At 36.8% G+C, this 13,551-nt stretch overlaps 1 protein-coding gene across 2 annotated transcripts in view; it reads left to right on the plus strand.

Annotated features, from left to right (window-relative positions):
- Nucleotides 1-12,609, plus strand: part of LOC115884048 (probable cytochrome P450 6a20) — a 34,297-nt gene extending 21,688 nt beyond the window's left edge. The window contains exons 7-8 of one of the 2 annotated variants that reach the window (XM_030902490.1): nt 3,772-4,023; nt 12,215-12,609. In XM_030902490.1, coding sequence (XP_030758350.1) covers nt 3,772-4,023; nt 12,215-12,378 — 416 coding nt within the window. In that variant the 3' untranslated portion in view covers nt 12,379-12,609. Of the gene's footprint in view, nt 1-3,771; nt 4,043-10,731; nt 10,791-12,214 lie in introns of those variants that run through there. The other variant, XM_030902491.1, reaches the window with a different exon arrangement.
- Nucleotides 12,610-13,551: the final 942 nt, after the last annotated feature.

Genomic DNA, 13,551 nt, shown 5'->3' on the forward strand with positions numbered 1-13,551 from the left:
GCTACAGTCGATGCTTCTTGGTTTGGAATGGCAAAAACTTCTGGCCATTACTGAAATAATCCATCGCCACTAAAACGTACTTGTTGCCCTTGTGCGTTTCAGGGAATGGGCCTGCAATGTCAACAGCGATTCTTTCGAATGGCAGTCTAACGTTATATTGTTTCATTTTTCCCCTAGATCGAGTGCTTGGTCCTTGGCTGGCTGCACAAATTTTACATTGTCGACACCATTTCTTGACATCTTCGCAATAATCCACCCAGTAAAAGCGATCTCTCAGCTTGCTCAAGGTCTTGTTTACCCCAAGATGGGCTCCAGTTTTACCACCGTGAATTTCTTCCAATACCTGGGTAACTTTCTTCCTTGGTACCAGTAACTGAGTTGTTACTGTGCTGCCATCCGCACTTTCCCATGTGCGCTTTAACAATCCATTCTCAATAACCAGTGAATTCCACTGAGCCCAGAGAGCTTTGAAAAACGAGGCCTCTGTCCGCAATATCCTGCCACGGTGGTCTCTCGCCGTTACCTTCCTTGAGCCGTAGTATTGCTCCGATGTCTGGATCTTCCATTTGATCTTTCCTCAATTGTATCGTCGTCCATGGTTCGTCAGTTCTAAGCTTAAAATTCTTTACTCTGATAGTGCTTTCGCGATGTTGCATTTTCTTGTCCAAGGTAGCTCGTCGTCGATCTAGGTCGTTGTCGATAATTTGTACCCGTCCTACACGGCACCCAGCGGTTTTCTCTAGTTTCCCGAACACAGTCTTCTTGGTATCACCAGGTATCATCACAATTTTCGATGATCTTTCTTCCATATTTCCTGGTCTCTTCTCTTTAGATACAGAAAATTCCTCATTTCCGATTTTCAGGATGTTTCTATGGTGATCAAACGAAAACCATGTTGACTGATCACATCCATACCCATGATAAAATCATCTTCAATGTCAGCCACCAAAACGCTATGCCAAAACTTCAAATTCCCTAACTCCAATTCCATGAAAGCCTCTCCCCGTACAACGGCCATTTCCCCCGTAACTGTACGTAAATACACTCTTCTTCTAAGAGGCATCATCTTCAATCCTTGCACTGAGTTAGCCCGCACCAACGATACCATAGCGCCAGTGTCCACTGTCATTCGGATTCCCTTTCCATTGACTTTCCCGTCGATCACCAAACTGTCAGCGGTTCTTCCCAGACTCCTAATGGAAAAAATCCTGGGGGCTCTGTTCTCCCCAGTCAATACTCGCCCCTTAGTATTGACTGATTTTAGTTTTCCTGGTGCCTACGTTCTCTGGATGGTGAACGGGATCGCATTTGAACGCGGCAATCCCGTTTAATGTGGCATTCCTGCCACATCTAAAGCACCTTATGTCCTGGAATCTTCTCTGGTTCTCTGTCTGGGTGTTGTTGACTCCCCTGTTTATTAGTAGCTCACATAGTTTGTCGACTTTCTTACACATCTCCTCCAAACCTCTGTGAGTGCTTTCGGGCTGTTCCTCGACCGTTACCGATCTTATCTTCGGCCTAGGGATGGCGCTAAAGGCAGCTTCGATTTCCAGCGCCCTGACCAGTGCTTCGCTGCTGGTGGAAAATCGGGATATTTGCAGCGCCCTCTGCAATTTCGTTGTCCCTCAGTCCGCTAATAAAGCACTGAGCAGCGAGTTCCTCCCCTAAACCCTTCCGGTGCTTCTGGGTATGCTAGGTGTACCAGCCGACGTAAGTCTGCTTCAAATTCCTGCAGACTCTCTCCCGGACCTCTGCAGGCGCGTCTTGATCTGGGCCTGGTAAAGTTGACGTCGATGTTGGTCGCCATATCTTCTGTCCAATGCAGCAACCAAAGCCTCATACTCCCTGCTGTTGGGCTGCAGGAATAGTTTGTAGCAGTTCCAGGGCAGGGCCACGCAGCGCGATGACAAGTGCCGCTGCTTTATCCTGGTCGGTCCATCCGTTGGCAGCGGCGGCTGCTTCAAACTGGCGGTGGTACATCGTCCAGGTGGTTTGTCCATCGTAGGTGGGGGCCTTGAGGTTCGCAGTCCCAGGAACGCCAGGTGTCCTTGCATGTGCCTTGGTCTTCTGTATGTCCATCTCTAATTTTTCCATTTTCTGTTGAAGGCGCTCCTCCAGATCTTCTACGACTTCTTGGAAGTGGGCCTCTTGTCTTCGTTCCGAATTTTCGAGACTTTTCTGCATGCGGTCTTGATCTTCAATTTTGTCCTTCTGGCGACGTACTTCTAAATCTTCAACAATTTTCTCCAACCGTTCTTGTCTAATTTCTTGATTTTCTAGAATTTTCTGAACACGGTCCTGTTCTTCTTGGGTTTCTCTATGACGTCGCTCCTCCAAACGAATTTCCAAATTTCCTATTATTTTCTCAAGCCGGTCCTGTTCTTCTTGTTTTTCTTTCTTTTGACGCGCTTCTAAACCTTCTAACATTTTTTTCTTGATTTTCCATAAGTATTTTCTGTAGGCGGACTTGTTCCTCTTCTTTCTCTCTTCTCATATTCTCCATAAAATCGCCCAATAATTTGCTTACTTCCTCCATTTTCTTCGCTTGCTCCCTTGTACCAACCATAAAAATACTCTGATTCGGTCTAAAAATCTTCCAATCCACTTAATTTCTTCTTAATATCCTCTTGAATCGCACTTCCGACACCAATTGTTACGGATTCCGTGGGTCCACTATTTTAAACTCACGATAAAATACTTAACGAATTTATTTTCTCACTTTATACACAATTACTAACTTATAACACACAACAAACTAACTATTTATAAGATTCCTTCACCAAATTGTCCGATTTTCAATTTCCACGCGGTATATTCAAATTTCAAAAACTGTCTCAGTTGTCGATGGCTCCGGCTTATATACTCTATTGACTGCTTCTCGAAATTTCCCCAATTCTCGGAAAGCGTACTTCTTCATACCAGACAATTCTATTGTCTGATTCCCTTACTTCTCGACTTGACTAAAAGATGGCGCCTGAAAAAGTCTTTTAATTTCTGGCGGATACGTTGCGGTTGTGCAGGCAACCAGTAATACATTTTTAATTTCTGGCGGATGTGCCATTTTTCTTGACATTATTTACTCATTTAAAAGCCTTTAATCATGAAAGTGGAAAAATTTGATCATTTTATTTACAGGCTGAAAAATTATTTATATTAAATTTTGATGAGTTTTGCACTGAAGAAAACATTCAGAGGCTGTTTGATAATGAAAACTATAGAATTTGACCAACTATGTGAGAAATTTCCTCTTATTTACATCATTAAATTATTTATTAGATTGAAAATATTTTATGCATTAAAGTTTACAAATAAAGATTTATATAGTCGAAAAAAGTCCGATAGAACCAATAGAAAAGTAACTATTTTGTCACATCTTTAATTAAATTTTGTTAAATAAATTAATTTTTTATACTATAAATATTTTTTTTTCCTAATCTCCTACGAACTGATATAATATGACGAGTAATCTATTAAATTACTGTGAGATTATATGCCTCGATAACATATTGGTGCAGATTATTTTCACCCATTGATGCGGATTGTCTATGAACTCTTTCTGAAGGTCACAAAAACCTGAACGCGGAATTCGGCGTTCTTTCGCATCTGTTATAGTTAATTTGTGCTTTTACGCTATACTGGCTCACGTTATAATAAATGTTAATATTAAATATAAAAGTTCTCGACTCATGGCCACTAATGATATTCAAAGGCTACTATGACACCGTTTTTTTTTCGTTCATAAATTGCATTGGTTTCTATTCGTATTTTTAGAGGCGATGAGACTATGGCCTCCACTAATAACTTTGGGAAGGATTTGTACCAAAGACTACATCCTTAGGGACACTGATGTCGTCATTGAAAAAGGTACTTCCGTAATGATTTCGCCTCTGGGTTTAGGCAGAGATCCGGAGTATTTCCCCAATCCGGAAAAATTCGACCCGGAAAGATTTACTCCCGAAGAAAAAGCGAAAAGGCATCCATACATCCACATACCTTTCGGCGAAGGACCAAGAAACTGTATAGGTCAGTTTTTAATCAAAAGTTTGTAGCGTTTTTTAAACCACTACCACTGCGAACGGCAGCTTTTCATCGGAGAGCAGTCGTGGATAAGGTATTTCACTAGAGAGAAAATTAATCAATAATAATAAACAAAAGATATCTAGATATTGGGCGCCAGGCATGTACAGAGAAAGAAAACACAATTGTATAATACTTAAAACTAAGACTATATTTATTCGTGACGAATTCTGATGGTGAATAGCATTGTACAATTTTAATAATTATTATAGTGGTTACCTGTTGAATAAACTATATATGTAAATAATATTAAATACGTTCTATGTAAAGACTATAAGGAAAATACAATGCGTGTAACATTAGAGAAAATATAAGAAAAGTAGCATTACTTTATTTAAATTGTTAAATTTATACGGTGTTCAATCAGATGTGTTGCAACCTGTAGATTCTAGAATCTATCTCGTCATTCATCTATTAGTATAGCGTAATAATGATGTCTATAGAAAGTAATACCATTACAATGCGTGATATTATGAAATCTAAAATCTAAATCACACTTTTTACTACTGCATTGACATAAATATTCTTAATAATCTAACCACTAAATATAGTCTGTACGCTATAGTTTAAATGTACGTTACTGTTTAAGACTGAAAACATTTTAGGTGTTAAATGCAATACTAGAACTTAAAATTACACTTAGCTGTTCTTTAATGTAACCCCTGCTTCAACCAGTAGCAGCACGAGTAGGTCTTGCATCTCTGCACTGTCTGTCGGCGATCCAGGCTTAGAAATGGGGGTGAAGCAGCACGGGGCTCAAGCCACACCCACGCTGGGGCACTCTATGTGAAGACAAATCAATCCTACAGGGGACACTTGTCCATGGGACATCCGTCCATAAGATAGTGGCACAAGAGGAGAACACTACTAGGAACTTGAAAAATAGTCCATACCTTGGACACTTGTCCGTAAGACAATGTCCGTCCGTAAGACCCTCGAAATACTCCCGAGGGCTCAATAAATAATAAACAATCTGTCCTTTCTTCCAAATGACATTCTGGAGGACAAAAGCAAAGGGACGCCAACGTGCCAGCCAAATACAAATACAAGTTGGGACATCCGTAACTCTACCCTGTAGCTTCGAAATGGCAGCTGATTCAGATTATACAGCAAGATTTAAATAATCACCATTTCTAAAAAGCTGGGATAGAACAGAGCGTCAAAACAAATTGAGGTTAAGCACGGAGAGTTGACAGCGCGCGCCTCCACAGAATAGTAACAGGATTGTGTCGAACGATCACAGGGTTGGCGACCAGGGAACGTAAAAATTACGCGTCAAATAAACTATCCGGCCCGAACGAGAGGAATCCGGTGATGATAGGCCAGACATCATATATTATATATAAAAAAAACATGTAACGAACTAAAAACGTTACACTGCCCTCCTCCGAAAAGAAAAGAAATGGACCTGTAAGGTACACTTTCTTTTTCACAAATCTGGAGATAAAAAAAATCAAAAGAAACCTACATCGTAAATTTCAGAATAGACGAAACCCATTTGAAAATTGATCAGGTTCTCAAAAAGGAAGCGGTAAACCAAAATAAAAACGAAAAGTACCAGTAAAGAATATATGATGCAGGAGATAAAAAAACTAAAGGTGTAAAATTACTAAAGTTGCTGGTCACTGGATACGCCGTAAAGTACAGAGATACTCGAGCCACTGTTCGCTAAAATAAAAAAAAATAAAAAATACGGAGGTACATCTGCTAGTATGGCACGCAAGATTAATAAATACTGCTATAGTTAGGTGTTTTATAACGATATAGGTGTAAATTATCGATAACTCAAGCTAGACAAGTGTAGACTCCAAAATACGCTATGTTCTAAAACAACGCGACTCAACAATAATTAAAGAGAACGTCGATCCATTCATGGTATCGATACGTCTCGGTTTATAACCTTGGTGATAGTTTCTGAAACCAACATTCTAGTTCATGTCAGATCAACTACGCCAGAGAAGGAACACTACACTACTAGAGCAGGTAGAGGTATACGACGGCCGGTAACCTAAAATCAAAACAACCAAACAAATTTACTGTGCAAGTACAAACCTTCTCTCGGACGGAATGAACAATACTAACAACGCCAGACAAGGAATTATATGGAACTAGAGCAGTTTAAGGTTGACGACGGTCGGTACTACAAGACCAAAACAACCAGACAAATATACTGTTCCAGCTCAAACCTTCTCTCAAACGGAATGTATCATACTAACAACGTCAGACAAGGAATTACAGACTAGAGCAACAGAGGCTGAAGAAGGCTACCCGAACCTAAACACCTCAACAGAATTTCCTCTAACTCAACCCTTCTCTCCAACGCAGTGACTGGAACCAACAACAACAAAAACCAGAGATAATCACCAAGAGACAGAACTGCAAAGAAAGATCAAAATGAAATGAATATGGAAAAATAATACCCTACATCTGTCAGCATGAGGGGATGCACTGTAGTGTACATCAACTAAAATGGGATAAATAGAGCATATCTATAACGATACCCCAAAATGACTCTACATAAAAAAATACAACTAAAAACCTTCTGAGCCTTAGCTCAGAAAGAAAGAAAAAACAAAATACGCATCGCCTAGGGTAGTTGACGGAAGGTCAACGCCCTGTCAAGCAAATGGCGACGGAACCCTAACCAGGTATGTCAATCGAATCAATTTAAAAAATGAATAAATATAGGTTTTACTTACTAAAGTAAAACCTATTAAATAGGTATTACGATGAAGTAATGCTGTACAGGTAATACCACATATGTAGTACTATTCACGTAGTACCACATAACAGGCCATCACCCACACAACACCACACACGCAATACCATATACGTAGTATGTGGATAAGGGTATGGAACGAATTTCCAACACTCTCGATGTTCTGAGACTCACATACTACGGTGGCATTTGACGGACTCTTACCGTCACGAGGAACCCGTACATGGCTATTCTTTACTGTTGAGTATGCAACTAACCAGTAGCACACTCAACTCGCCCACCATGTAGAGCGGATACAAGCCACAAGGCCACAAACCACGACCATAGGCTAGGTAATAGCCATAGATCGAAACAAAATAAAAAAACGAATGACAATATGACAATCAAACAAACTCAAAGACTTACAGAAAACTGTAAAGTCAAAAATCACAAAAATGTCAAACACGACACTGCTCAAAGCCAGACTCAAAAAAAACACACACGATTGCTAAACGCAAGTAAACTGTAGGGCTAAATAAAACTAACGAGCTAAACTAAACTATACATAAGGGACTAAAATGATGAAATTGTCTCTATGACAACTCATCAGGCAAAAACAAACTAACAACTATCTCACTGACAGTTATTCTAAACCAAAAAAATGGTGTAATTGCTCGCGAAACAATACACCTGGACTAAAAAACCAGAAAAACTAATAAAACAGAGCAATCATCATCTCGCTATGCACGCCACTAAGAAACTCAATGCATCTGCACATTCCATACAGACACTGCCAAAATTCACAAAAAAACTAAACTTGATAGATGTCCCAAGACAAAAATATCTCACAATACAAAAAGATCTGAACATGACACAAGTGTCATCAAAAAAATATCTCTCCAAATAACGAGAAAACTAGAACTCCAACTAAACTCAACCTATTGACGCGTTTTGACACAGATATAGTTCTTCGGAAACATTGCATTGGCTATCAGATCTAGTAAAAACTATTAAAACCAGGCAACAGAATCCGAGAACAGAAATGTCAAACGTCAACCCTCCATAAACTTGAGTCACAAGCGCTAAATCGCTCAAATAACTCAAAAACAATCATCATATCAAATGATGACAACACGTTAATGATCTTGGACGTCTCCAAAAAAAATCATTAACAACCAAAATGTTCACAGTAGCATCCTGCTAACTGTAAACCATAAATACGACAAATGCTCCCGCATGTGTCGTCTGCAACACTGCAAAAAAATCTAATGTCCTCCTGACATTAAATCTCTAAACGGTAAATGTCTGTATGAAAAGTTATTCGGCAACTATCATAACAGAACAAGTACCACACATTCCTTTGACACGTACATAGACAGCTGCCAAAAGAAAACAAAACGATACCTCACGTATCAAATATGACAAGTCACCCTCGTCATACACTCAAAAAAACTCAAAGGATACACTTCCTGTATCAACATAACAGTCCTAGTATAACTGTCACAACAAAAAAAACTCAAAATGTACCTAAAGTACCAAACAGGACAGTCTAACAACTGTCGATAGTAACTGACAACACTGAAGGTTCAGATGATGAAACATAGTGAATGCGATACTAAATAAAAATATTGGCATAAAAAACATTGGCATAGAAACCTGAAGGTAAACTAAACAATAAACGAGATGAGATTAACTCTAACGTACTTCTATAAGCAAAAAAATAACCCTAAATGTCAGTTTAGCAGCTCGCCCTAACAGTTATCGATAAACACAAAAACTTGTAAAATTAATTGCAATCAATTAATCAACAAAAACAAAATCAAAATGATCAAGTTGTGACCACACAGTATAGTAAAATTATCAAACACTTAGAGATATAAACAAAATCAAAGTCGAAAATTTAATGCTTGTCCACCCTGTATGGGGAAAATACAAACCAAAATGTCTGTATATGTAAAGTTTCAAACTTTATGAAATGTCAAACACCTTGAAATTTAAAAAATTTCAAAGTCACAAACAAAAATATTGACCACCCTGTACCAGGAAGTCCCAACAATAGATAAACTCTCAAGTTTATCTACCAAGAAAAAATTTTAAACAACTATTAAAAAAATTTTAACCCCAAAGAAAATTCAGGTCCAAGCATTAAATCTTGACCGCCCTGTATACCAGGTTCAAAAATATATCAAAATATCAAAACACACAGCTGACACATCTCCGTTATATGAAATTGTCCAAATTCCATAGACCCAAATAATAATAAATAGAAATATCAAAAATAAGAAAGAGAATAAAAATTTAGTCTTAAATCGTACTCAAGAAAACAACAACTGTTTCCTCGTCTGTATCATGCCAAAAAATTAAACTACAAAAATTAATTTAAGAAAGTTAATCAGGAAAATTGTCAGACTCCAGTGAAATACATTACGAGTAAAAAAATAAAACAGACTGACTGTCAACTAAACAACAAAAGTGTCAAATTAAAGGTTGTTTTATTTTCTCGAGGCCCCACGCTTATGGGTGCCAAATTAAGTGTAGCGTTTTTTAAACCACTACCACTGCGAACGGCAGCTTTTCATCGGAGAGCAGTCGTGGATAAGGTATTTCACTAGAGAGAAAATTAATCAATAATAATAAACAAAAGATATCTAGATATTGGGCGCCAGGCATGTACAGAGAAAGAAAACACAATTGTATAATACTTAAAACTAATGACTATATTTATTCGTGACGAATTCTGATGGTGAATAGCATTGTACAATTTTAATAATTATTATAGTGGTTACCTGTTGAATAAACTATATATGTAAATAATATTAAATACGTTCTATGTAAAGACTATAAGGAAAATACAATGCGTGTAACATTAGAGAAAATATAAGAAAAGTAGCATTACTTTATTTAAATTGTTAAATTTATACGGTGTTCAATCAGATGTGTTGCAACCTGTAGATTCTAGAATCTATCTCGTCATTCATCTATTAGTATAGCGTAATAATGATGTCTATAGAAAGTAATACCATTACAATGCGTGATATTATGAAATCTAAAATCTAAATCACACTTTTACTACTGCATTGACATAAATATTCTTAATAATCTAACCACTAAATATAGTCTGTACGCTATAGTTTAAATGTACGTTACTGTTTAAGACTGAAAACATTTTAGGTGTTAAATGCAATACTAGAACTTAAAATTACACTTAGCTGTTCTTTAATGTAACCCTGCTTCAACCAGTAGCAGCACGAGTAGGTCTTGCATCTCTGCACTGTCTGTCGGCGATCCAGGCTTAGAAATGGGGGTGAAGCAGCACGGGGCTCAAGCCACACCCACGCTGGGGCACTCTATGTGAAGACAAATCAATCCTACAGGGGACACTTGTCCATGGGACATCCGTCCATAAGATAGTGGCACAAGAGGAGAACACTACTAGGAACTTGAAAAATAGTCCATACTCTTGGACACTTGTCCGTAAGACAATGTCCGTCCGTAAGACCCTCGAAATACTCCCGAGGGCTCAATAAATAATAAACAATCTGTCCTTTCTTCCAAATGACATTCTGGAGGACAAAAGCAAAGGGACGCCAACGTGCCAGCCAAATACAAATACAAGTTGGGACATCCGTAACTCTACCCTGTAGCTTCGAAATGGCAGCTGATTCAGATTATACAGCAAGATTTAAATAATCACCATTTCTAAAAGCTGGGATAGAACAGAGCGTCAAAACAAATTGAGGTTAAGCACGGAGAGTTGACAGCGCGCGCCTCCACAGAATAGTAACAGGATTGTGTCGAACGATCACAGGGTTGGCGACCAGGGAACGTAAAAATTACGCGTCAAATAAACTATCCGGCCCGAACGAGAGGGAATCCGGTGATGATAGGCCAGACATGGGCCAGACATCATATATTATATATAAAAAAAACATGTAACGAACTAAAAACGTTACAAGTTTAGGAATATTTTATAGAGTTTATTATTTATTAGGCTCATCATATTTTTAATCAAAACCTAATTTTTACGTAGTTATAAATAGGGGAATACACTTTTAACAGGGCGCAAAATGTGTGTGTTTCTGTGCCAGTTTATTTTTCATCGGGGTAGATTATCAGGAGATAGCGGGGTTAAATTGTTTTATAAAGGGGTAGATTTACCCTGAATGGCCGTGTGTCACTTTGAAAGCATTTAAATCTGTTTCGATTTACTTCATAAAATACAGAGTGTTGCATTTGAAATAACGAAGTTTTTATGTAAAATAAATATTTAAAATAGATCAGCAATTTTTGGTACCCCTGTATAAATTTAAGGAAGCCATACAATTTTTCAGTAATGTTTATTTCTCTACCTTTATAGCACAAGAATTAATTCTGAAAAATAATGTACAGGGTGTTGATAGTCTATTCTATTGCAGCATGTATATTTAAATATCTTTAAATATCTTAAAAATCAAAGATTTTAAACATATTCAACCCTTATAGTAATTCTGGGCCCAAAAATCCAAAAATTAAATAAAATATCGGGTGTTCCATAAGAAAAAATATAACTTTGGTATGGATCTTAGTTCTGAAATACCCTGTATATTTCAAAATCCTCTCCTCACATATATCCATATAAATATTGTTTCTACATCTTTCCGTTTTCGTAATATTAACCGAGGCGAATGAGGTGCGCCACCCTGTATAATAGATATCTATTATATTCAAAATAATTTTAAATTTTAAATTGTGCACATTGTCTTCCAACATATACCCATAAAATATTTTGTTTCTATATCTTTCCGTTTTGTCTGTAGAAGTTAAAATATTTTTCTGAAATACCTACATCCTAATACATATCTATACTAATATACCGTATGATCGAAAAAAAATGGCGTTCAGTTGGCTTGGAAATGACGATCGATGACATTTCCCATATAATTTTACATATAAAATGACAGCGATCTTCATTTCATAGCCATCGCTGACGCCGTTTTTATTCGATCGTACGGTATAAAATCCTTGAGTGACTTACTCACTGATTAATCACGATCCTGCTCAAACCACTCAACGTAAGAAGCTCAATTTTGGTATACAGGTTGATTCTAGGGTGTAGAGGTTCGATAAGAAGGGATTTTTCGAAATTCCAGTTCCAAGAGGGTGATACCACCCCTCAAATATTACAATATTTTTATTTAAAAAAAATTATGAAAATTCTTGCTTTGCTTTATCATCACCATTACAAATGATTAATTCGAAGCGAACGAAGTCGCGGGTACACGCTAGTATGTATATCCATTAGGTTGGATCAACTCACTTGATCAATTCACATGATCTATCGAGTTTAGACGGCCATATTGCGTTCACACAAATTGAATTCAAGTGACTTGACATTTTTGTAACGCGCCTTCAAGGAAGATACTTGCAGACCAGTTATAATACGAATTCATATATTTTCAGGTCTGAGATTTGGTCTGATGCAATCCAGAATCGGTATCGTTCGAGTTTTGACCAACTTCAAACTGAGTATTAGCCCAAAAACGAAATTGCCACTGACAATCAGTTCAGAACATTTCCTATTGAAATCCAACGAGAAACTATATTTGAGGGCAGAAAAAATATAAATTTGTTTACACAGAGTGCTTTGTTATTTCTAAATACCGTATGATCGAAAAAAACGCAGTCCAGTTGACCGATACTATTGCTCCTAAAGTTTACTACATATTGATAGTGATCTTCATATACAAGCCATCTCTGACGCTTTTTTTCGATCGTATGGTACCTACATGTGATAGTTATAAGAAGATGTTATATTTTTGTAATAAGAGAAAATAAAGATTTTGATGAATTTTAAATTTTAATATATTTTGTTCTAGTTAACCGATTTTGATGATTTTTAAGCAATTTCTAGCTAAATATGGAGTCTATAGCTAAATTATTAGATTTGACTTTTTAGTGTCTCTTTCTAAATTCAAAATGAAAGTTTCCATCTCACAATAATTATACGGAGGAAAACAAAATGTTGATATTTTGGTAACTTAGATTTTGGCCAGTTAATGAACCTAATGTAAATTTCCCCAAAAATATTATTTATAAGAAAAAATTTGGAATATACTCTATATTTGTATATTTCTTTCTTCTCTTCTTTTTTTATGATGGCTCTGCTACAAGGCAACCGCCAGCTCAATTTGGGAGTGACCAAGATTATGACCAAAATGTTGACTGGCTCTAAACCATATCAAGGCCACTGATTCTTATCTTTGTAAAATGTATAATGGGTAAATTTTAATATAACTAACTTCTATGAAGGTAACCTGTGACCTGTGACTGTAAAATGTTATTATTATTATTTATTAAATATATAAATGACGTGCTGAAAGGAAGATTATATCACACACAAAGGCACATAGGATAGAGGTCACACAAACAGACTGCATTCGGAAACTGAAACAAAAAGAAAATAAAAAATAGAAAGTTGAGCATTATAATTTAATTCTATTAATGTTTAAAAATATCATAATAGTTTCTATTAATTTTTCACTTGGCTTAGACAAAACTGTAAATATTGATAGTGGAGTAGGAAAATTCATTTCAATAAATTTTTGATATAAATCCAAATGAAACAAAAAATTTATAGGACATTCTAAAAAGATATGATTTAGGTCTTCAACAGAGCCACACTCACAGAATGGATCTTCCTTCACTTTAATTTTATATAAATGGTGTTTTGTTAAGCAATGGCCTGTACGCATTCTAATTAACGTTATTAACATTAACGTTATTGTTTTAACGTTATT

The sequence above is a fragment of the Sitophilus oryzae genome, unplaced genomic scaffold, assembly GCF_002938485.1.
Source record: "Sitophilus oryzae breed Bouriz unplaced genomic scaffold, Soryzae_2.0 scaffold_2008_pilon_pilon, whole genome shotgun sequence".
NCBI classification, from domain to species: domain Eukaryota; kingdom Metazoa; phylum Arthropoda; class Insecta; order Coleoptera; family Curculionidae; genus Sitophilus; species Sitophilus oryzae.